At 35.0% G+C, this 27,179-nt stretch overlaps 1 protein-coding gene across 4 annotated transcripts in view; it reads left to right on the forward strand.

The window, feature by feature from the left end:
- GABRA2 (gamma-aminobutyric acid (GABA) A receptor, alpha 2) overlaps positions 1–27,179 on the forward strand; it is a 155,507-nt gene that overhangs the window by 82,688 nt on the left and 45,640 nt on the right. For all 4 annotated transcript variants that reach the window (XM_011927342.1, XM_011927344.1, XM_011927343.1 and 1 more), the window contains 4 exons: positions 6,010–6,230; positions 8,477–8,559; positions 13,036–13,179; positions 14,809–14,961. In XM_011927342.1, coding sequence (XP_011782732.1) covers positions 6,010–6,230; positions 8,477–8,559; positions 13,036–13,179; positions 14,809–14,961 — 601 coding nt within the window. The remainder of the gene's footprint in view (positions 1–6,009; positions 6,231–8,476; positions 8,560–13,035; positions 13,180–14,808; positions 14,962–27,179) is intronic.

A 27,179-nucleotide genomic window follows, 5' to 3' on the forward strand; every position in this document is an offset into this window, starting at 1 on the left:
CATATATTATCTTTTATAAAATTTCATTTACTTTTTATATTTAAAGTGATATATAAAAATCGAGATTCTAATATTTTCTTCCTGCACCCAAATGGATATACACACTTTATTTTGTAAGCCATTGTCCTAAGCTGATTACCCTGCTTCCACTTAAAGGTTCGCTCTTTTCTTAGGTAAATACAGTTGATAATAGTCATATTTACTAAGTTATAACCAACCTGCCTCCTTGAGATTAGACTCATGTGACTTTCATTGAAATTTCAGATGACTTCAAACTCTTTATTCATTCACCAATATCTTTTACTTTTCTCTTACAGAGGCCTAGTGTGTTCGGTTGCAATGATGAAATACTGGCTCAAGTTCTTTACCCCTTCCTATAGCCATGTTTTTCCATCTCATTTTGTAGTGTCCACTCACTGAGAGTTGGGGTTACCTACTATACCAATTATCCATCAATTTAACTATGTAAATTGCTTTAGCCAATGAGCTGTTAAAACATATCACACAAGCACTAACTTGGAATGGGCTTGTGCATTGGAGTTTGTTGTTTTGTACTTCTGTCATTGTCGAGAGAAAGAAAAGCCAGGTTAGCCCAGTGGTTTGTGAGGCAGGACAAGAGACAGTTCTTGCTGAGCTGAGTTGCTCCAGCAGCCCTACACAGTGACAGCCTAGATCAGCCAATGGCCACCTAACGCAGAGACCTGTGAGCAAGCTCAGCTAAGGTCAACTTGAGCCCAGGTGAGATCAACCAACTTCCAGCTTCATGACTTCTAAACGAATAATAAATGGTTGTTATTTTAAGCTCCTGCATTTTCTTTGTTTTATTTATTTATTTTTTTAATACAACAATAGCTAACCTGTATTAGCTAGTCTCTAGGTTTTACTGGTAAAACTAGATTTCCTTTACTGGCATTTAAATGCAAGAGTGGAGGCGAGAACTCTACTCTTCACTCACTTGTACCCTGTGTTCACTCAACTCATTGCATTCTGCCTTCTACACTCTTTACTTCTAAGCCATTATTACCTTTTAGTAATGTTTGATATTGTTGATTTCTACATACTTCTTACATTTTCTTTTAGCTTGATACTTTTCTTTCCTTATACTTTGTGTGTGCTTTAGTGTGTGTTCTTTTATTGTTTCTTTTAATTTTCTAGAGTTCTTCCTTTATTTTTGTTCGTTGATCATGTAAAGTCCAATATGTTATCTCTTCTATCCTTATAATTTTAATTCACTGCTAAAAAAATACAGCCTGGAAACATGTCCAATATTAGTAATCACAATAGGCATAAATGAACTGAATTATCATGAAAAGATGAAAATGGTCAGGTTCAACAACAAAAAACTCTTAAATGTTCAATGAATTGCAAAAAATTATTTTATAATGTCTAATATCTTATTACAACTGCAGTAAAATCAAACATTAACGATGAAATATAAATGAAAGAAACCAATACACTTGGAAATATAAAAACACAATTAAAAATGTTTTCTATGTAAAGAAAAAGAAAAGCCATGATGGAAATTATAAAATAGCTTCAATTGGACAATAAAGAGAATATTGTTAATTAAACCTTATATACAATTATTATAATAATGGCTATGGAATTGAACTATGGATAGGTACATAAAAAACCAAAATGGAAATCAGAAACAAATCCATACCCATATGGATACTGTATATATTATAGAAATGTCATTGCATATGTATAGGGAAAAAAATAAACCAGTCAATAAATGGTGCTAATAAAGCTAGTTTTCTATTATTAGAAAAAAAAGTTGGACCTTGATCTCATATCATATACAATAATACAAGATGGATTTAAGGCCTTCATGTAAAAGGCAGAGCTTTTATATCCATTGAAGAAACATGGGAATATGTTTATGATATTTTGGATATCTTTAGTGTGATTCTTGTTAAGTTGTATATTCTTTAAGAAAGTGTTAGTATAGAAACTATATAAATAATTATCATCAGTTTGTAAGAAAATGACAGACAACCTAAAAGGAAACTGAGTAGATTAAGTGAACAATTTATAGAAGAGAAAACTAGAATTTTTAACAAACATGAACATATATTATTTGTTACTAATTAACAGAGAAATCCACATGATTACACCATGACCCCTTTCACACTAATCATGTCTAAAATGAAATATTCTGTCTCTACCAAGTTGTACATAAACAAGAACATTTATCTACTTCTAGTGAGAATATAAATTTACACACCACTTAGGATTTCAATTGAAAAATACCTTGTTATTTTGAAGATGCACATACATGAAATTCCAGTAATCTTACTTATGGATTTAGTCTAGGGCAGTGTCAGCATACTACAGCCTGTGGGAAAAAAAGCTGTCAGCTGCCTATATTTGTAAACAGTTTTATTGGAACATAGCCATGCTCATTCATTTATGCAATCTACGGTGGCTTTCACATTGCAGTGGCAGAGTTGGATAGTTGTGATACTAACCATATGGCCTACAGATTCTAAATGTTTATTGACTAACCCTTAATGGAAAAACTTTGCTGACCTCTTGTCTAGAGTAACTCTTCTTATACCTTTGTATTACAAGTGTTGAACAAGAATATTTGTAGCAATATTGTTTGTGACAGTGAAAGATTAGAAATGAGAGAAAAAGGATAAGGAAAAATGATGATGATATTGTGAAGTTTGTCTTCCAATATAATGCTATAAAGCAATGAAAATAAATCAGAGGGCTAGATATATTGCCATGAGTAAATCTCGGCAAAGTAGCTAAAAGATGCAAGTATCAGAAAAATACACAAGGTAATATACAAGGTATGATATACATGTATATCAATGTTTAAAATGTGACACACTCTCTCTCTCTCTCTCTCCACACTAAATGTGAAAGTACATGTATGGGAATGGTATACACTAAACTTAAGATACTTATTTCCTCAGGGACAAGGGGACTGTGATTGAGAAGGGATAAACAGAAGAGGAAGGGCTTCAATAATATTTGTGATGACATTTCTGCTAGGTGATGGTTACAAGTTGTTTGTAATATTCTTTACACTCTTGTGTATGTCTGAGAAGCAAAAAGAAAATAAGCACAAATGAAAGCCATGGTTCCTTTCTTGAGGATTTATAAGCTGTTTGGGAGGCAGAGAAGCAAATGTATAATTGCAATAGATGATCTTGAAAGAATGAAGAGCCCTATAGAAATACAAAGAGAGCTGGCTATGTTTTTTTTTTTTTGCAGGTGTTCAAGGGACTGAGGCAGGTGGAGGACTTGCTCTATTTGAGGAATGACAAGGAGTGGGGATTGTTGCAGTTGCCTAGAGCATAACATGAGTTTGCATGGTGAGGGTGGGAGAAAAAGACTCAAACTATGTTAGATAGATTGGCAGGGCACACCTTGGGACACTGTGGGACCTCAAAGATGAATAATAATTCTGGAAAGAATTTTTAAGAAACTTAAATAATTCTACAAGTAAAAGCAAACAACCTCATTAAAAAGTGGGCAAAAGACATGAACACATACTGCTCAAAAGAAGACATACAAGCAGCCAACAAACGGATGAAAAAACGCTTCACATCACCAATCATCAGAGAAACAGAAATCAAAACCACAGTGGGATACTATCTTCTATCAGTCATAATGGCCATTATTAAAATGTTAGAAAAAACAAACAAACAGATGCAGACTAAAGTGAATACTTACACACTGTTGCTGGGAATGTAAATTAGTTCAGCCACTGTTGAAAGCAGTCTGGAGATTTCTCAAAGAACTTGAAACAGATCTACCATGCAACCCAGCAATCCCATTACTGGTTATATATCTCAAAAGAAAATGAATCGTTTTACCAAAGAGACACATGCATACATATGTTCATTGCAGCACTATTTACAATAGAAAAGACATGGAATTAATTTAGATGCCCATCAGTGACAGATTGGATAAAGAAAATTTGATTCATGTACACTATGGGATGTTAGGAAGCCTTAAAAGAGAACAAAATCATTGCTTTGCAGCAACATGGATGCAGCTGGAAGCCATTACACTAAGTAAATCGATGCAGTAACAGAAAACCAAATAAAGCATGTTCTCACTTGTAAGTGGGAGCTAAACGTTGGGTACTCATGGACATAAAGATGACAGCAATAGACACTGGGGACTAGAGCGGAGAGAGAGGGAGGAGGACAAGGGTTGGAAAATTAACTATTGGGTAATATGCTAACTCTCTGGATGACAGTGTCCCAAACTTCAGCATCACACAATATACTCATGTAACAAACCTGCACATATGACCCCATATCTAAAATAAAAGTTATTAAAAACAAAAATAAATTAGTAAAATATGTCATTAAAAACAAAAAAAAAAAATCACCTGCAACTTCCTGTTTGTAAACTCTAAGTATTTCCTGTGTGGTTGACCTCCAGAAAATGACTGTCATATCAACAGCTTCTGAAACAGATAAAACATACCCTCATCTTACGGAAATGAAATATAGAATTTGAAGTCTTATAAAAAGTTTTAAAATTCATTAATTTTGTCTAGAAAAGTAAGCAAGAATCATATGTAGTCACGTTAGGCTAGTATTTGAGGAATCCCAGCTAAAAAAGAAATACTACATGAAACTTAGAGTGCAAAGACTCATCTCTTTGTTCATTATTTTTTGATTTTAGAGTTCCATTTAATGTTTAGAGTTAAACATTAAAAAAGATAACTAGATGATAGTGAGTGTGGATAAGGTTATGGAATATTCCTTTAAGGATTAACAGCCCAGAACCTCTGTTCATTTCCTACCCACATGTCATTACCCAGGATTTTCACTTGTTAGTATCATCACAGTTTCAAGTTTTGAGGGATCACTGGGATTCACGTATTTGATTCAGATTTGTACAAATGATTTTCTATTTTATAAGTATATGGCCAATCTGTTCTTTTCTGCAAACATTGATTTAGTAAAATTGGCATTGCTGCATTGTTTATTTTCAAATATGTAATGACTATGGTTTTGTGCTCAAAGGACAGTTTCTGAACTTCCAATCTCAGGTGTGTAATTGAACATTTTAATTATTTATAGCATGTTTGTACAAACATATATTGGCAAAAAAGTTAACATCCAGTGGATTGTAAATAGTATTTACAGTCGTGCATTGTGTATCTCATTTAAAATGTCTACATTACCTTAAGAAAGATAGGGTAAAGGTAGAGACAGAGGTAAGGAGAGAGAGAGAGAAAGAGAGTTTCATCTAAGTTAAAATTTGGAGAAAAATAATAGAGGACCTGATCACTACTGGGTCTGTAACAATATTTTAAAGTACATTTTAACATGAGGGAGTTTCCCTGCAAGATAGTCATAATTGAAGTATTCTAAAAACTTGTAAAGTGCTTGTATTACAACTAATTTCATAAATAAACTTTATTGAAATTATCTCCTAAGACAGTCTTGCTAACCTTATCATGTTCTCACCATTTTTTAGGATTAAAAAATAAATATGATAATTGACAGTTTCTTTGGCAACGGGAGATGGTGATTCATACAGATCTGACAGTGTGCTTAAGTGTTGTGGGTTTTTTTTTCTTTTTAATTTTTAAAAATGTTATTTATTTATTTATTTATTTGTTTGTTTGCTACTGGGAAAGATGCCTACTCATTTTTTCTTGAAATAGGCTACTTAAAATAAATCAGCCAGACCCTGCCCAAGCTTATCCCCTCTCCAAGCAGTTCTAAACTACAGGATGCAGTGGAGCAGTCTGACTGAGACCTTGTTCAACTAAAAGAGGCCAAAGTGATATTTTTTCTTTTCAGAGGACTATATAGCTAATAGTATCCACAGACATACTTTATCCCATTGTATGTGGCAACATGTATTGATAAGACAAAGGAGTAATTTTTCTGATTAAAAATGTTTTTCTTTCAATATAGCTCGCTCTCTGTTTAAATTAATTAGAATATTATTTTATTGGAATTTTATAGTGTCTTGTGTGTACAACATTTACTATTTTCAAAGAAATTATACTTTTTATTTCAGGAATATACAATTGATGTTTTCTTTCGACAAAAATGGAAAGATGAACGTTTAAAATTTAAAGGTCCTATGAACATCCTTCGACTAAACAATTTAATGGCTAGCAAAATCTGGACTCCAGATACCTTTTTTCACAATGGGAAAAAATCAGTAGCTCATAATATGACAATGCCAAATAAGTTACTTCGAATTCAGGATGATGGGACTCTGCTGTATACAATGAGGTATGTTTTTAGATTTGATGTGATGCATTTATATACTAAGAAATTTTCATGTATTAAACAACCAGTCAATCTAGCTGCCAGGTATTAGCAAAAGTTGAGTGTTTTCTACCAGATTATTGAAGTACCCATAATATGCTTTGCAAATGTTTTGATTTAAAAAAACTATATACAAATAGTATTTATGAGTTTGAGTCTCATCTTAGTTCTTTAAATGTTAAGAATTGCCTTTATTATTATGAATTGATGTTTTTGGTTATTCTTCACATGATGTTTTTATTAAGTATAGTTTTAGTAATATGACTTGAATTTTATTTGTGTCAACATACAGTTTTAATATCTTATCAGATATCCCATCAAAATTTTTGTTATTTCAAAGTAAGACTTTATTTATTCATTCATTTATTCATTTATTGAGAGGGAGACTTTCTCTGTCGCCCAAGCTGGAGAGCAGTGGTGCAATCTTGACCCACTTCAACCTCCGCTTCCTGGGTTTTAGTGATTCTCCCGTCTCAACCTCCCAAATAGCTGATATTATAGGCACGTATCACAATGCCGCTCTAAATTTTGTATTTTTAGTAGAGACAGTGTTTCTCCATGTTATCCAGGCTGGCCCCAAATTCCTGGCCTCAGGTGATCCAACCACCTCAGCATCCCAAAGTGCTGGGATTACAGGCGTGAGCCTCCATGCCCAGGCTAATTTAATATTTTAATTCTCCTTATGAAGTTACTCCAAAGAAAAAATAACTATTTTAAATTCAGAGAGAAAGCTTTATTTAATAAGGCTTACAAGTATATTGGATACCATAAACATGTACTGGATTGAACCATATGAAATTGCCATTTTGTAATTCAAAAAGTATCCTATAGCATTGTTTATATGATTTAAACTTTAATAAAATTTTCTTGCAGAATAATTGTTGATCCTAAAACCTATTACATCTTAAGCATATTCATGAATTACTTTTGTAAAATAAGTTACTTGTATTATGTAAGAAAAATATCACAAATCTAGTAAGATTATGTGGAATCTGAAGCTAAAATATTTCATAAAAGATTTAAAACAGATATCTGACATCAGCATTATATATAGACAGAAACAAGTATTCCAGTTATTTGATGTGTTATTATTTCATAAGTGCTAGATTTCGGTTATGAAAGTTATTTAAAACGGGACAACAATACAGTCCTATGCTATTTCTGATCTTCAAAGAAAAATTTCTTGAGGACTCATTACTAAATTGTTCATTGCCTAAATGGAAGTGCTAGTTAGTCTTTCTGCCTCTGTTTCTCTCTCTGGATCTTGCAATGTATTCAGATGCAATGCCCCTGTTGACTTTGTATGTTGATCATTTCTATGAACTAAGGCAATAAGTAAAACTTTAGGGTTTAAATAAAATGCAGGCACAGGACACATAGAACTTTGGAATATATTGTCTAAGGTTCTATTTAAACATTCTCTTAGAATTTAAGCCATAACGAATTGTGATCACATTTGTTTTGCTCCTTATAACAGATTTCTCTATAAATTTTATTTAGTACATGCTATATCCACTTTGTCTTTACATGAAATGGAATAATTGGAAGTTTGAATTATATCATATTTTCTATGATTACTCTTTGTTGCAATCATGTAGATACAGAAAAATATATACTTAACATTCGTAATTTGTGTTTATAATTTATCCAACAATCTAAACTTGATAAAGTTATTTCTAGGAAATACATCTGTGTATGTATTTATATCTAGAATTATGTGTATAACTGTGAATATATATACAGTGTACAGTATTAATTCAGAATTCACATATGTTGAAGGGAGCTCCTCTGAACTAATATTGAATCCTTTGATCAATTTTGCTATATGTTTGTTGATGAGATAATGGAGACAATAGCATTCTTTTAATGATAGAGTACTTTTTGTCCTTAAGATTTCAAGTGTTAAACATGAGCTTAATGAGAAAAAGCCCTTTAAAATGAATATGTAATTTCTTCACTTCTTAAGAAACTAAAATGGCTAAAGTATATTTTTAATTATTATTTTCATTTATACTAATAATTTGTATATGTCAGTGTCTTCTGAGGGATCGCCTAAACATGAATGAACAAAAGATTGTTTAAATATTAATGAGCCTAATAAAATGCTGTGATGAAGACTCTACCTCTATCCAGGCTGTTGACAGTAATGACGAGTGATTTTTCTTGACTTACCAATATACTTAAACAAATAGTGGAATTTTGACTTTTAGGCTTACAGTTCAAGCTGAATGCCCAATGCACTTGGAGGATTTCCCAATGGATGCTCATTCATGTCCTCTGAAATTTGGCAGTTGTAAGTACAGGGATGAAGGTACATGTTTTGGGTCAATAATATCAGGGAAATTCAGCAGCACTGCTTAATTGTCTAGTTTTTTTCCTCAAATTATGAGATGATCAACAATTGTCAATAAGATATGGAAGTAAAAGCCATGCTAATTTTCCTTAAGGAACATCTCTCAAATATTATTATAATTTAATCACGATGTTAAACAATTATAACCTATTTTTACTGCTAATACAGAATATCATGTGTTTTAGTACATGTGTAAAATTAGACCAAGAGTTCCTTGAAGTTTAGGACTGTAATTTACCTTCTTTTCCAAGTGCTAGAACATTAAAAACTCAAATGTTGCTTTTTTATCAACTAAGAATGAACTGGAAAGGATAGATTCTATTGTTTATTAAAGTGGCAATCAGCCTGTTGCAAATGACATGCACAGAAGCTTAGTCTGTGTCATTGTCTTCTACTGTAACTAATGGAAGGATTTCTTTTTTATTTCTTAAATTAAAGGAGATAATGTAGCTGCATTGCTACATTCTGGCACCTTCTATGTACATAGGACATTTCAGAAAAGGATTTGTGCAGTTAGCTCTTCTTTAGGTCAGAGGGGTTATATCTTGTATCTCAAGAAGATGCATTCATACTTCCAGAATAATTGAAAAGTCAGAAGGTCAAATCATCTCCCTAGTCCCATATGACATTCTGGATAGGTTCAGCATAAATCCAGGAACAGAGCTGAGCAGCCTCTCTCTTGTGTGAGGGAGTCCTATTGCCTGACCTTTTTAGAGACTGATTTTTCTGGCACACTCATCTTTGTCCCTTCCGAACACTTTCTGACTTTTTCTTCATTGTTGAGTAGAAATACAGTACTCTCACCTGATTAAAACTATGTATCACTGAATAGTGTGCCTTCTCATAAACTGTATTAAGCAAAAGAAAATGGAAGAATGGTGGCTCATATGAATGCAAAACCCTCTAATTATTTTGATGATCCTACTTTTGTGGTACAAGAATTGAAATCTTGTTTGTTCTTACAAAAGGTGTCAGTTCTCAATTTTCTTTGAGAATCTCCTCTTTATTTAACTACAAAGCCTTCTTTTATTGCCATGGAAACCATAACTTCAGTACTGGCATTTCTTCCAACATTATTTAAGATAGTCAACCATGTTATACTATGTAAACATGATGCTGAGAAAACCACAGCAGATGCAGCAGAGAAAGAGTTATTTCTATTACATAAGTGGCATTATAGAAAAAATTGAAAAGCCTTGATACCAAAGAAGAGATTAATTCAAGATGTAATCATGTTGTAAGAAGGACTTTTTTTTTTTTTTTTCAGTCGACAAGCTATTGTTATTAAGTCATCAAATATAAGTGATGTGATGGATGTCCCGGTTCTGCAAATGAAATAAGCACACTTGAAAATATTTAAATAATATTTAAAAATCTCTTATACTTCATCTATGGAGTGCAGAAATATCGCATGCTTGAGAATATAGTTTTCTGTACCCAGAAGGAGCTATGAGCAACAAATGAAGTTTGCTGCTAGACATTTTTTGTTTAAGTAATTAACACTAATTTTGTTTTCTTCACATTTATTTTCTGACACACTGAATAGAAAATTTTATGTTATTTTATTGTCTTTGCTTGTAGTAGGTGCTTGATGCATAAGTATTAAAAGTATGAACACCAGTGTGGAATAATATACAAGCCAAGTCAAAGCTGACAATGTTGGCATAACAAAATTTGGCATAAGCAGCTGTGAATTTTTCTTCTATTCATTTATTCCTTCTTTACTTGAACGCCCTCTTCTTCCCTACCCCTACTCCACAAAATGATTGGATTTCAGGAACTTTGTCATTGTCCTCAATCAAAAGAAGCATTTTTTTTCTGTGTGCTTACAATTTTAAATTCAGTCCTGTTTTGTTTTATTCCTATTGCTGCACATCTTTGAATTTTTCCTTGTTGTTTAACTTGATTTTAGAATTTCTGAATGAAAGTCTAGGGATAATCTATTCATTAAACCAAAAGAAGCTGCAAATTGTCTTTCAGATTAAAAATTGATAGGTAAAAATAATTTTGGAGTATTTCTCCTGGGTACCAAATATTAAGAATCAGTTGGTATACATCTGCTTAATGCAACATAGGACTCAAAAATGGGTTAATTAACACAAACAAGATTATTTAATGGTAGCTTAATTTAGAAGTGGAATTCCTAATGAATTTTGTAAAACTGTCTTTCTCTCCCTTGATACTTTATTGAGAAACATTATTATGACCTCTTGGCTTATATGTGTGTTGATGTATATAACTCCCTTTTTCCGGGAGAGGCTTTAATCTGCACTGCATAAATTTCTGCTGCATTATTTTCACCATACACAAAATATCAAAACTATATTCTTATCTAACTAATGAAGTGCAGTAGCTGCTTTTTCAAAAGACACATGAAGAATCAGTCACTTTCCTTAATAGACTCTTGAGTTCTTCTCTAGAGTTCCCTCTTCCATAGCAGTAAAGAACATAGTTAAAATATTATGACCTAATTTATTAATCTAGTGAGAGTGAATTGAGAATCTTTCTTCTGTGTGTCAGGCACTGTACCTGGTCCTGGAAGTACAAGCATGAATCAGAGTTGCTGCCTATCAGAATCTCATTAGTGCCTTTAAAATGTCATCTCTTTTATAGGGTTTCTTTTTTTCTTATTTATGCTTAAAAGAAACATTATAATTCAAAAGTGATGTCATTCTACTTTAAAAAAAACTTCATTATTTATTGACAACTACAGAGTATTGTGAGGCCCTTCCAACGTAAAGTAGATCATTTGATGTATCTTTTTGTTAAATTCTGTGCCATTTAAAATTTTACTGGAGAGTCAGAATATGTATTCATGGGGGAAACGAAACAAGCCACTTGATCTACAAATGAGTTGCTAGTTATTCACATTAGTAATGTTGTTTAATTTTCTCAGTGTAATCAATCATTAATGATTAATGAATTGAAATTACTTAATTAGAAAACTAAACCTTAGAATAATTAAAATTCATTCATATCAAATCATATGAACATTTAATTGCTATTAAAAGTATATACATATATAAATATATACATATATATACATTTTTAGAATCTTATTTCAAAAATTGCTTCACCTAATATAATTCAATTGTGAATGTAGGTGACTATATATGTAGTGATAATGGTGTTTCACTGATACTGACATTTAGTAGCAACATTCAGAAAACCATACAACATTGCCGTTAGACAATGCCAAGTATGTCATTAGAAAACACAAACTCATAATCATTTACTCTATTGTTACTGATGGTTGAGTGGAAATTGATTTGCAATCACAGACTTTATATCAATTTCAGAACCAGAGTCACCACAGTATGGTGCTATTAAAGTTAGGAAAATTATAGATTGCAGAGAATGAGATCTCCAGTGTCCTAGAGAGCTGGAGGCAGAACTATTGCCAGAGACAACTGGCCCTTTCTGTCCCTTAATTGGTAATGTGACTGTGATGTTGAGTTTTGCTCAAGAACTAGGGGTAACTATACTTCTAAACATTCTCATGAGTAAAAGTGCATAGAAGTTCTTCAGAAGGTCAGTAGTATAGAAAGAATTACCTGTTATTCAACTGTGGGGGGGACTCTGCCTATATGGAGAGGTTATCTGTTCCCCAGTGGTGCGTGGAGAGGTAAGAAAATGCCACTGCCAGAGAAAGGCTAAGACCAGACATGTTGCCTGCATGCCAGCTCTGAAGTCATCTTACTTCTGCTAAGTTCTTCATCCAATAAATCAGGAAGTTATGTCTGATCTGGTTGCATTTTTTTCCTCTTCCTGGCAATCTATAGTTAAACTGGGGTGCTATGAATGTGTAGTCTAGTGATATCTGTGTGCATTAACTCATTTTAAAATGAGAATGATTTTAAAAGGATTTGCAACTTGATGCAAGTATAGCATTATTATTTGTCTTATATGTTTTATAATAATTACTTTTTATTCTAATGAAATGCATTGTATCATGATAGCTAACTAATTTAACTCTTAACTAGGATACATTTATGTCCAAAAATTAATATAATTTTGAATTATGATTTTTATCTTATGAGTGATTGCTATTTATAAATAAGCTAAAGAGCTTATTTTACCACAGTGTCTTCATATGCTACCTTTGGCCTAAAGGAGATGTTCTAATCATCTCAGGGCCCAGGAATTGTAATAGACTCTAACAACAAATTTGCTCTTCACCTTTCAAAGTGGTTGCAATAAATATGCTGTCAAGGTCGTGATCATCTCTTTTGGTCTGCTTCATAACTCTCATATTGAAGTAAATTCAAATGAGACATTTTTGCCCTAAATGTGATGTTTAAGTATTAATATTGAAAGTATATAGTGATTGCATGAAATACACAACCGTTTGTGTAGCTCTAGATTGATGGTTCTTATGAAAATGCTTAAAATATTATTTTTTCTGATTTCCTATAGATGCATATACAACTTCAGAGGTCACTTATATTTGGACTTACAATGCATCTGATTCAGTACAGGTTGCTCCTGATGGCTCTAGGTTAAATCAATATGATCTGCTGGGCCAATCAATTGGAAAGGAGACAATTAAATCCAGTACAGGTTAGTAAAATTCTTCTTAAAAAAGAAAGAATAATATTAATGGGTTAAAGGACTTAGAAGTGTGTCAGATTGTTTAAAATCTTTTGCTCTTGAGGTCCAAGAGCTAGCAGCATAGGCTGTGCTTGGGAGCTTCTTAGACATTCGGAATCTTAGGCCCTACTCCTTGTTAAATCAGAATCTACACTTTAACAAGATTCCAAGATTAATAGTTGCATTGAAGTTTGAGAAACACTGGCCTAAAATGCACTATGTATTTGCAACATATGTGTCTTCTCAAAGTAATGAATTTTAATTTTTACCTTTTGACAAATGATTTTTTTTTTTTTTTTTTTTTTATTGACAGAGTCTTGCTCTGTCACCAGGCTGGAGTGCAGTGGCGTGATCTCGGCTCACTGCAACCTCCACCTCCTGGGTTCAAGTGATTCTCGTGCCTCAGCCTCCTGAGTAGCTGAGACCACAGGCTCGCCACCACGCCCACCTAATTTTTGTATTTTTAGTAGAGATGGGGTTTCACTTTGTTGGCCAGGATGATCTCGATCTCTTGACCTCGTGATCATCCTGCCTCGGCCTCCCAAATTGCTGGGATTACAGACGTGAGTCAGTGTGCCCGACTAACAAGTGATAATTTCTTTAGTCTTCTATTTATTCACCCCTATTCTAGATAATTTATGATTATCCAACTTTTGATACTGATAATTACTACAGGCCCATGTAGAAAGTTGATTCCCTCTCTGAGGGCCACCTTCATTTAAAAATATTAATAAATAAATAAAAAGACAAAAAAACAGCTGTGTGGACTAATTATCGACATTTGGCAATAATTAAAACACAGGGAGCAGAAAGGAAGGTAGATATGAGGATTAGATAGAAGTGACTGAAGCAAATTAGCACAGATATATAACAGTGAAAAATTCAGAATTGGCGATAGGGTTAAAAGTGGGAAAATGAGGGCCAGAATATCAGTCTTGGAGATGTGGCCAGAGATCAATACTTTTGGAGCCAGAGAGCACTGAGTTAGAACAATCAAAACAGAGACTTGAGGTTTATACCAGCGGGAATGAGGGGCCTAACCAAGTGAAATAAGCCATTGGCAGAGAGCATTTAGGAATTCTGAATTCCTTTGGTCAATAAGCATGACTTAGAGAGGAAAACAAATACAAATTGAACATCTTTAATTTGAAAATCTAAAATCCAAAATGCTCCAAAAAAAAAAAAAGAAAAAAAAAAACCTTTTGAGTGCTGACATGATACTCAAAGGAAATACTCATTAGAGCATATTATATTTTATATATTTTGATTAAGGATGTTCAATTTGTAATAAAGTAAATTTTCCAAACTCTGAAAACTCCAAACCCTGAAACACTTCTAGTTCCACGTATTTCACATAAGAGGTACTTAATCTATACCATATCATGGGATGTGCACTGCAGGTTTCTTGATAGTAAAATTTTCTTTTAAACACTCATGCTATGCTAAGGAGGCTTTTAAAGGTGATATAAATTTCCTGGTGTATATGTGATATGTATTTTTTTAAAATATCAGTTTTTTTTCTACCTCTGATCCCTTCTATTTCTTAAATGTTCAAACTATTGACTATTACTCCTTGAGCTTCTTAAATTTTTCTTCCAGGTGAATACACTGTAATGACAGCTCATTTCCACTTGAAAAGAAAAATTGGGTATTTTGTGATTCAGACATATCTGCCTTGCATCATGACTGTCATTCTCTCCCAAGTTTCATTCTGGCTTAACAGAGAATCTGTGCCTGCAAGAACTGTGTTTGGTGAGTGAATATACACTTTCCAGTACAGCACATTATGTTTCATAGCACACTTTCAAAAACACTCTCTCTCTTGATCCTCAAATTAATTCTTTCTAGTATGTGGGGTGGGGAGTATTGTTTTTGCTTTGTAGCTGAGGAAGTAGGCTCAGAGTGGTTAACATAGTGCTATGCTGTTAATAAGGGATATAAGGAAAAAAGAGTACTCAGATATTCTGAAAACACACTTCGACTTCTTTCTGTTAAATCATACTGCTGTTCAACATTTGTCCTTACTATATTTATATGAGGAGAATTTTCTTAGAGGTTTTGATTTACAGTCTCACTACCATATTTCTAGGCTTTCTATATTTTTCTGTTGTTTTTAGATGAGGAGTGATGATCTTACAACTTTAAGTTAGAAACAGAGGTAGAAAGGGAGGGAAGAAGGGAGACCTCATTCACTTTTGTTAGAGTGTTGATTTTCTTGAATAAAACTAGGGAGGGGAATTTTTAAATTTAACATATGGAATTCCATATAGCTAGACTTTATATGTTTGTCTTGGTTTTGTTTTGAGATGACTAAATATATTAGTACTTTATATGAGACAGAGAGAAGCTGGTGCAATGCCTCATGCCTGTAGTCCTAGCAGGTTGGAGGCCATGATGGGAGGATCCCTTGAGCCCAGGAGTTGGAGACCATTCTGGGCAATATGGCAAGACCTTGTCTCTCTAAAAAAAAAAAGTTAGCCAAGCTTGGTGGCACACCTATAGTTGCAGCTACTTGGGAGGCTGAGACAGGAGGATTGCTTGAACGTGGGAGATTGAGGCTATAGTGATCTGTGATCATGTGGTTGCACTCCAGCCTGAATGACAGAGCAAAACTATGTCTCAAAAAAAAAAAAAGATTCCATGAGTTTATTTAATAACAAAGTTCATTTTCTTGATTGAAATCATGCAGAGGAATTTGGTTACTGTTTTTTGGATATATAGATATATAAATTGGGCCAAGTACGTTTTGTGGCAAAGTAGATTACCTTTGTGTGCTTGGTCCACTCTTTGATTTAGGAAAGTTTTATTGAGGACTTATTTTGTTAGATACTGTGCCAGGCCCTAGAGATGCAAATATGATAAAATATAGTCAGTGAATTCAATTACTTGGTGTAGTGGATGGCACCGTATAACCAAGAAGGGTAATAAGGTAAAGGTCTTGTAAAAGAGGCATAGACAAGTTATCATAGAAAACAGCAACATGGATCCTTCCTAGAGCTGAGTAAGTGGCTGAGTTACCATTTGAACTGAGACTTGGAAGATGAGTAGGAGTTTCCCACGCCAATGAGATGGGGCAAGAATCCTAGCTCAAAAGAATAGATTGTGCAGTGACATTAAGGGATGAAAGACAATGGTATGTTCATTGAAAGGGAGCTGTTTCAGTGGCAGTGGAGATATAGATAGAAAATAGTTTGAGGCTTAGATGAGAAGGGACTTATAGGTCATCATAATAAAATGTACTTTTATCTTAACAGGTTATACCAAGTCACTATGGTGTTTTGGACCATAACATGTCTAAAGCTGTCAGAACAATGCCTAGCATTTAATAAATGGTATATAATTGTTAGCTATTCTTTTTCAAAACCACTTTGTTGAGGTTGATTGACATGTAAAAATCTGTACATATTTAATGTATACACCTCTTTCAATTTGGGGAATAGAATACATCTGTGAAACTATCACCACCATCAAAGGTATAGAAGTATTCATTACCTCCCCAAATTTTTCCCACCTCCTTTATTATTATTGAGTTGTGTGGAGGGAGGGAGGGTAAGGATACTTAACATAAGATGTACTCTCATCGCAAATCTTAAGAAGACAATACATTGTTGTTAGCTGTAGCCACACGCTATATAGTAGATCTCCAGACCTAATTTATCTTGCTTAAGTAAAGCTATTATTCTTATTATTAATCTGATCCTATTTGTAATTTAGAAAGATATGACATCTATGCAGAGGATGACTTGAAAGATAGAAATTACAAGCAGTAGGGGAAAAGGTAAGAGGCTACTAAAATAGTTCATGTGAGAAATTACTAGGTTATTTTAAAGGAAGACAGTAGAAAAAAAGGAAGAAATGAAAGAATCAGAAGATGTTTGAGAGAGAGAATCAATGGATTCGGTGAAGATATATAACAATCATAGCAAAAAGAATAATTTGGGCTAACCTAGAATTTTTCTTGGATAATTTAAGTGGATAATGTTGCTATTAATAAAAGAAAACATGAAGAGAGAGGGCAAATAGGAAAACTGATTGTAGTTTGAGTTATGTGTATTTTGATGTTCCTTATACTATCAATTTGCTGTTCAGTAGACAATAGAAGTAAGTATCTGGAACACAGATGAATAGTAGAAACTATTGATAAATATGACAATCATTAGTGACAAGATGATAGAACTTGTAAGTCTAGAACTTATCTCCAAGAAAAATTAGATGGGTGAATGTGAGATCAGAGGATGGAATCTTTAAAAAATCCTAAAATTGCAGAATAAAAATGATCTAATTGGAATGACCAGAAAATAAGGAAGGAAACCAGAGGATGACAATTTTCTAAAAGGAAAAGATGTTAATTTCAACATCTCAAAATGCGTGCGCACGCGCGTGCACACACACACACACACACACACACACAGAGATCCATACTGAATATATGATATCAAATGTGCATCGATAAGTCTAAAATGCATTGAATCCATTTGACTAGTAGAAGGTTACTGATCTTCAGGAATTAAATTAGTGAAGTTGCTTTGGACTGAAATAGGATTGAAATTGAAATAAGAAATAAGAAAGGAAAAAAGCTGAGCATATAATCAATTTGGAAGAAGAAAGAGATTAAGACAACTATACAGATAGGTGAGTCATTGTCATCATTATTATTATTGATACATAATTATTAACATGAAAATTTGAACAACATGGGGAATTACTTTATAAGAAGCCACATGCTATGCATGTTGCATACTTCCTTACTTATTTTTTTCCAACGAGGTAGATTTAGGAGGAAAGAAATGAGACTCTAAAATTTTAGGTATCTTGTCTAAGACCTTAAAGCAGAGCTTTACTCCAAGGCTTAAGTTCCTTAAACTACATCTGCTGCTGTCATGACTCTCCTTTAAGTGGGAGAGATCAAGAAAGAGTGAGAAAATTGAACATTTGTATAGAAGAGGGAAGAATTTCAGATGAACAATTACCTAAAGAAAATACTTGTAATGTGGTTGGGTTGACCAAAAAATAAAAAAAATTAAAAAGACACCCAATTCTCCAACATGTAATAAGCAACGCAAAGCAGACTTTGTTGGTACTTTCCTCTTTCCAAATTTTTGTCTGGCTGTTTAACAAACACATATTTTTTTCAATCTTAGAAAAATGTTTTGTATTATTACATTATTGGAGGAATAAGTTTGCTTAGAGACTATGTCACTAACTAGAAACATGATTCAAATGGTAAATAACCTCAAGGTATTATATTGAGTTAAAACTGCAACCTAGTTGTGTAAGATTAATAACAAAACCGTTTTGCAGACTAGATTTGAGGGAAAACTTTTAGAAAGAACTACACAAACACAACATGCATCAGAAATAAAGGAGTAAGAAGAGGAGTGAATGAAGAGGATAGTAAAAAGAGCAATTTTTAAAGAGTGAATGCACCTACATAAATTTCTTTTACATTTCAGGAACAAAAAATTTAAATCAGGATATGTCTGCCAAATCAAATTTAACTTAGGGTTACAAACATTTGTTTGTTATTACAATGTCACTCATGTTTCCTTTGTACTAATATTACACATGCTTATAATCTATTCCATTTTATTATAGAATATTTGAAGCATTTCACATGGTACTACATAAGTTGGTTATTTTCCAAATAAATGCTTTGTTCAATTTTTTGCTCAGTGAACAAGAAGGTGATATTTTCGTGACCTGTAATTGAATTACGTAGAATATAACTTTAATATTAATAACTAGGATATATGATTCTAATCATATATATGTATGATCTTTTAAAAACTGTATTTAAATATGAGGGCATATTTAAGAAATAATATGCCCTCACTATATTTGGCAATTAAACCTAGGCATTATACTAGAATTTTATAGAAAATTCCAAGATAATTATAGTCTACAATTTTAGTTGATACACAATTTTCAATGTGTGGTACATACAATATATTAATACACTAATATCTTCACTTGTTAGTGCCCTAAACATTTCTAAAAAAGCTCCCCTTTCCTTGTTCTCTTTTGGTGTTTTATAAATGCCTATATCATGGCACAAATTAAATTTCATTATGGTAATTCTCTTTACACGCATTTCTCATTCTCCAGACAGAGAGTTTCTACGCACAGTTATTAACATAGAGCTTAGGACATTTTAAGTGCTATAAAATATATGATAAATAAATGACAGATAAGTTGGTGGAGGGACAATAAAGTGTTCTATAGCAATGGATAATCTCTCCAAATTAAACTCTCCAAATGAACAATATCAAAAAATTAGAACAAGTTCAATTCTAAGCATCATCATATGTGTTTCCACTATTGTGAGTACAATAAAACAAAACAAAGCCGACATACACCCATGCATATTCAGAACTATAAAGATTGTCTCTGTAAGCAAAAACACATGTAAAGAGTTTTAAAAGAACACATAGGAAATGTAAGCAAAGAACATTAATAAAATGATGAGCACAATTACAAAGAGATAATCTTAGAATAATAAAATTGAGAAACAAGAAAACAGAAGAGACAGTGAAGGAAAAATAGTTACAACGCAAAAACAGCAATTACACATTCTTCTCAAATGAACATGAAACATATTTTAGAATAGGACTTATATTAGGCTATAAGGAATTCTCAATAAATGTTAAAAGGTTGAAATAATACAAAGCCTCTTCTCTCAACACATTGGAATAAAGCCAGAAGCAACTGTAGAATGAAAACTGGAAATTTTACCAATATGTGGAAATCAAGCAACACACTCTTAAACAACCAATGGATTAAATAATAAATCACATGGGAAATTATAAAACACTTTGAGGTAAATTAAAATGAAAACACAGCATACCCAAACTTACGAGATGCAGTGAAGTCAATGCTCAAAGGAAAATTTGTAGCTATAAATGCTTACATTAAAAAATATGGAAGATCTCAAATAAATAACTTTACACTCTAAGGGGATAAAAACATAAGGACAAACTAAACCCAAAGACAGTAGAAGAAAAGAAATAATAAAGATTAGATCAGTGGTAAATGAAATCTAGAATTTAAAAAAATGGCATCAACAAGACCAAAAGTTGGTTCTTAGAAAATATCTGCAGAATTGACAAATCTTAAGTTAGATTGCCTCAGACAAAGAGAGAAAAATCAAAAACTAAAATCAGAAAGTAGGGCATTACTAGGGATTATAAATAATGATATCACACCAACACGTTAGATAATTGTATTAGTCAGGGTTCCCTAGAGGGACAGAACTGAGATATATATATGTATATATGTACATATGTGTATACACATGTATATACACATATATGCACATATGTACATATATACACATGTATATATACATGTGTATATACACATCTATATATACACACACGTGTATATATACACACACATACATATATCAGTTTATTAAGTAGTATTAATTCACATGAACACAAGGTCCCACAATAGACCAACTGCAAGCTGAAGAACAAGGAGAGCCAGTCTGAGCCCCAAAGCTGAAGAACTTGGAGACTGATGTTTGAAGACAGGAAGCATCCAGCACAGGAGAGAGATGTAGGCTAGGAGGCTAAGCCAGTCTAATGTTTTCACATTTTTTCTTTTTCCTTTTTTTTTTTTCCCTGCTTTATATTCTGGCTGCACTGGCAGCTGACTAGATGGTTTCTACCCATATTAAGGGTGGGTCTGCCTCTCCCAGTCCACTGAATCAAATGTTAATCTCCTTTGACAACACCCTCACAGGCATTCCCAGGATCAATACTTTGCATCCTTCAATCCAATCAAGTCGACAGTCAGTATTAACCATCACAAGTCCACCCCTTGTCAACTTGATCCCATACACATCTCCTGAGATCATACATAATCTTCAAATAACGATAATAATAAGGTCATAATTACACCTAAGTTAATACAACTGTCTTTTGTACAACTGGAAATACACCAATCCCCAACCCAAATGCAAATACATCAAGTTAACAATATGAAGTGAGTAAATCTTGTGTCACATGATAAAGGAAAATGAGAACAAAATGAAGGCATTTTCTTTGTACAGGTGTATACATGCACAAACATTTTTAACAAAATAAAGAGGAAATAGTCATGACAATGAATACTTTTATCTGCAACTGGTCAAGTGGTTATAGTTGGTATTGATGACTACCTTCTTCTACCACCCATTCTGTATTTCCTTTGCCTTCAGCAAGCACCTCAGCAGGTGCTTTATTTATTTATTTTTTTCTGGTGGAGTAACCCAAACCTTCATTCCTGAAGTATCTGGGCCATTTGTAGTCCTGCCTGGATTGGGTTGTTATAGTTTCCCATTAACCTTAATCACAGGACATGGTAATACTAAGAGATGCCCTAATGGATCTGCTGTATTGCATGCTCTTCCTTACCTCTGTTATGGAGTAGTAGACGGATTTCATTTTGATAGATCCCAGTCAATAACATAAGTCCCTTCTTAGTCTGTTGACTTAAAGATAGCAGGAACACAAAGTGTCTAGGTGGCAATCTTAACTTCTAGTTTAAAGGAATCATTGATGTGTCCTCTGGTGCCAGCATTCCTCCCTCTGGAACTAAGATCTCTAAGACAGCAGAATGTAATGCTGTAGGAACAAGAAGCAAAAATTTTGCTAGTGGATCACTAGGAGTGATGGTGAGTAGTGCCACTTCTACTTCTACCCCTTGATTACTGGACCCAGGAATCCTGGCCATGGGAAAAACAATATCTTATATGAGATGCTCTGGAGAACTGTGCCTCAGCCCTGCAAAGTATTATCACCTACTTGGTTTTGTAATTGTGATTTCAAAAGGTCATGTCACCGTTCTATCAATCCAGCTGCTTCAGGATGATGGGGAACATAGTATAACCAATGAATTCCATGAGCATGAGCTCACTGCCTCACTTATTTAGCCATAAAGTGAATGTTTTGGTCACAGACAATGCTGTGTGGAATACCATAATAATGGATAAGGCATTCCATGAGTCCACAGATGATAGTCTTGGCAGAAGCATTGCGTGCAGGATAGGCAAACCCATAGCAGGCATAAGTGTCCATTCAAGTGAGAACAAACCTCTGCCTTTTCCGTGATAGGAGAGGTCCATTATAATCAAACTGTCACCAGGTAGTTGGGCTGATCACCCCGAGGAATGGTGCCACATTGAGGGCTCAGTGTTGGTGTCTGCTGCTGGCAAATTGGGGACTCAGCAGTGACTATAGCCGGGTCAGCCTTGGTGAGTGAAAGTCCATGTTGCTGAGCCCATGCATAAGCTCCATCCCTGCTGCCATGGCCACATTGTCCATAGGCCCATTGGGTAATGACAGGCGTGGCTGAGGAAAGAAGCCGGGTGATGTCCATAGACGAAATCATCATATCCACTTCATTATTAAAATCCTCTTCTCCTGATGTCACTCGTTGGTGAGCACTCACATGGGATAAAAATATCTTCACAGTTTTTAACCACTCAAAGGGGTCCATCTACATACCTCTTCCTCAAATTTCTTTGTCACCAATTTTCCAATCATGCTTCTTTCAAGTCCTTGACCATCCATCCAAACCATTAGCTACAGCCCATGAATCAGTATATAATCGCACATCTGGCCAGTTCTCCTTCAATGAAAAGTGAACAACCAGATGCACAGTTCAAAGCTGCCCACTGGAAAGATTTCCCTTCACTGCTGTCCTTCAGGGATGTCCTAGAAAGGGGCTGTAGTGCTGTAGCTGTCCACTTTTGGGTGGTGCCTGCATATCATGCAGAACCATCTGTGAACCAGGTTAAGTCTTCTCTTCCTTTGTCAACTGATCATAGGGAACTCCCCATGAGGCCACTGGTGCAGGCTGGGAGAGAGAAGGCAGGGTGGCAGGAGTGAAGACCATGGGCATTTGAGCCACTTCTTCATGTAATTTACTGGTGCCTTCAGGACCAGCTTGAGCCTGATCACATACATATCACTTCCATTTGATGATGGAGGGCTGCTGTGTATGACCCACTTTATGGCTAGATGGGTCAGAAAGCACCTAGTTCGTTATAGGCAGTTCAGTTTGCAAGCTGAATTGATGACCCATAGTCAAATGTTCATGTTCTACCAAAGCCCAGTAATGGGCCAAGAGCTGCCTCTCAAAAAAAGAGTAGTTATCTACAGAAGATGACAGGGACTTTGCTCCAAAATCTTAGAGGCCTCCCTTGTGATTCACCTATGGGGGCCTGCCAAGGACTCCAAGCAGCATCCCTATCTGCCTCTGATACCTCAAGCATCATTGGATCTACTAGGTCACATGGCCCAAGTGGCAGAGCAACTTACATAGCAGCGTGGACCTGTTGCAGAGACTTCTTCTGTTCTGGACGTCTCTCAAAACTGGCAGCCTTTCAGGTCACTCAATAAATGGGATGGAGTGACACACCAAAATGAGGAATGTGTTGTCTCCAAAATCTAAATAGATCCACTGAGAACTGTGCCTCTTTCTTGGTTGTAGGAGGGGCCAAATGCAGCAACTTTTCCTTCACCTTAGAAGGAATATCTCGAAATACTGGACTCCTAGAAATTTTACTGAGGTAGAAGTGCCCTGAATTTTAGTCAGATTTAGTTTTCATCTTCTGGCACACATGCGTCTCACCAATAAGTTCAGTGTGTTTGTTACTTCTTGCTTGCTGGTTGCAGTTAGCATAGTGTAATCAATATAATGGACCAGTGTGATATCTTGTGGAAGCCAAAGTGACTAGTTTCTCCCTGAATAAGATTATGACACATAGCCAGAGAGTTGATATACCCAACGTAGGAAAGTAAAGGAGTGTTGCTGGCCTTGCCAGCTGAAGGCAAATTGCTTCGGGAGGGCCTTATGGACAGGAAGGGAGAAAAAGGCATTTGCTGAGTCAATGGCTGCATACCAGGTACCATGAAATGTGTTAATTTGTTCAAGCAATGAAACCGCATCTGGTACAGCAGCTGCAATTGGAGTCATCACTTGGTTAAGCTTATAATAATCCACTGTCATTCTCCAAGATCCATCTGTCTTTTGCACAGGTCAGATAGAAAAATTGAATGGGGATGTGGTGAGAGTCACCACCCCTGCTTTTTTCAAGTCCTTGATGGTGGCACTAATCTCTGCAGTTCCTCCAGGGATGCAATATTGTTTTTGATTTACTATTTTTCTAGGTAAAGGCAGCTCTAATGGCTTACATTAGGCCTTTTCCACCATAATAGTGTTCACCCTACCAGTAAGGGAGCCAATGTGTGGGTTCTGCCAGCTGCAAAGTATGTCTGTGCCAATTATACATTCCGGCAGTGGGAAAATGACCACAGGATGAGTCCAGGGCCCGACTGGACCCACTGTATGTCATACCTCAGTTAAAACTCCATTAAGTCCCTGACCTCCATAAGCCGTTACTTTAACTGGAGACCACGTGATGTTTTGGATCCACTGGAATCAACGTCAGCTCAGAGCCAGGGTCCAGTAGTCCCTGAAATGTCTGATTATTTGACTTTCTCCAATGCACAGCTCCCTGGTAAAAGGTCAGAGGTCTCCTTGGGGAAGCATGGGAGAAACATTAATGGCATGAATTGTTGGTAGTGTGGTGGGGTCCTTTCTCAAAGGGACCCCCCTTCATTCAAGGGGTTCTGGCTCTGGAAACTGGCTCAAGTCTGGAAACTGATTTAGGGGCCATGATTCTGTTTTTATAATTCCAAAATTAGTCTTCTGTCCACTCAACTCGAAAGTTTTCTGCTTATATAAACTAAATAGGAATATAAGCTAGATCGGAATGCAGTAGGCTTTCTGTAAATTTCACTTGTAGAAACATCGTGATTAATTAGCCAGTGTCAGAGCTCTATACGATTCAGACTATTCTGATTGCTGTTGTGCCTCTGCTGTCAATTACGGTAGCTCCACTCACCTTTCCTTTGAGGATTGAGTGCCACCACTTGGCCCCTGCCAACTTGGGATCCAATTATTCCCATTATATTTAAATTTTGTAGTTGAGTGACTACAATTGTCACTGTTAGATCTGACATAGAGAGAGGAGCAATTACAGGGCTCTTCAAAGATGGAGGTGCTGCCCTCACAAATCTATTTTGCAAAGCACTGAGGGTATATCTTCTAGGCCCTCTCAGCTGGGATGAGTAGGTCTAAAGTGAGTAATCTACTCCACCATCCCAGTCTCCCTAAGCCTTTGGATCCCTTCCTCTGCATTAAACCAAGGGAGATCAGGCATTTCCAGCTCACTCACAGTGGGCCATCGTTTAACTCATATTTCAGCTAAACAATCAAATAAACTTTTAGAACCTTTTTTAACTCCCTGAGCTGCAACATTAAATGTAGAATCTTTACTTAGTGTACCCAAATCAACAAATTCAGCCTGATCCAACTCTATGTTTCTTCCACCATTATCCCATTCATCAGAGTTTACAAGCTCAGTGTTCTCAGCTTTATCAGCGTCCTCCTACACATCTCCATTCCAAGTTACAGTGTCCCATTCTTTTCTGATCAATGCCCTCACTAACAGCAGAAACCTGGTGAGGCTGTACATGCACCTCTCATTGCAGGTCAGTCACTTGCATAAGAGCTTGTATCTGATTTTTCACTATTTCAGCTTTTTGTCTACAGGAGATAAGACTCTCACTCAGGCAAATCTTAGCGGATTTGAGGCTCAGTATCTGCTTCTGAAGCCCAGAGTTAGAATCCCTGAGTTCATCATTTGTTTTTCATCACTTTTTCCAGTGAACTTAGGAGCAAACAACCAACCTCTTTATGTTTCTTGGTTCTCCACATTCAGTCAAAGGTATTACGTACAGAGTCCCTGAACTCCTTTCCTCTCTCTAGCCATGAATCAGGAGTGTCAAATGCATTTATTTGGCATAACTCTCTAAACAGTTCATACCAAGGATCATCGGTGTTCTCCATACTATTAGAAGTACAGTTCTTAGCATTTTGGCATCTAATTATATTAAACAGTAAACTTCAGAAATCCCAAAAACATTGAAAGAACTCCATCCTTAATATTTTATTCCTCTATAAACACTTCTGGCACAAAAGTCTGTATTAGTCAGGGTTCTCTAGAGAGACAGAACTAATAGGAGCTATATATACACACATATATATGAATATATATACACACATATATATGAATATATATATATTCATTAATAGTATTAACTCACATGATCACAAGGTCACACAATAGGCTGTCTGCAAGCTGAGGAGCAATGAAGCCAGTCTGAGACCCAAAGCTGAAGAACTTGGAGTGCGAAGTTTGAGGGCAGACAGCATTCAGCATGGGTGAAATATTTAGGCTAGGAGGCTAAACCAGGGTAACCTTTTCATGTTTTTCTGCCTACTTTTTAATATGGCCATGCTGGCAACTGATTAGATGTTGCCTACCTAGATTAACGGTGGGTCTGCCTTTCCCAGCCCACTGCCTCAAATGTTAGTCTCCCTTGGCAGCACCCTCGCAGACATACCCAGGATCAATACTGTGCGTCCTTCAATCCAGTCAAGTTGAAACTCAGTATCAGCCATCACAATAACCTGGACACATTCCTAGAAAAATACATTCCCAATAATAGACACATTCCTAGAAAAATACAAATTAACAATCCTGACAAAAAAAAAATAGGAAAACTCAACAGACCTATTATAAGTGAATAATTTCCATAAGTAAGCAAAAACCTTCCAACAACAACAAGTCTAGCACCAGAGGGCTAATATTTGTTTAATTCTACCAAATGCTTTTAGAAGAATTAACACCAATCGTCTCCAAACTCCTCTAAATAATTGAAGATTAAATAACACTTCCCAACACATTCTGTGTGGTCAGAATTACCATCATACCAAAGTCAGACAAAGATACCTCAAGAAAACTATATGTTTATATCTGTTATGAATAGAGATGCAAAAATCCTTAACAAAACACAAGCAATGTAAATCCAACCACACATGAAAAGATTATACAGCAAGACCTGTGGAACTTAGAT

Source organism: Colobus angolensis, unplaced genomic scaffold (genome assembly GCF_000951035.1).
Source record: "Colobus angolensis palliatus isolate OR3802 unplaced genomic scaffold, Cang.pa_1.0 Scaffold71, whole genome shotgun sequence".
Taxonomy (NCBI): domain Eukaryota; kingdom Metazoa; phylum Chordata; class Mammalia; order Primates; family Cercopithecidae; genus Colobus; species Colobus angolensis.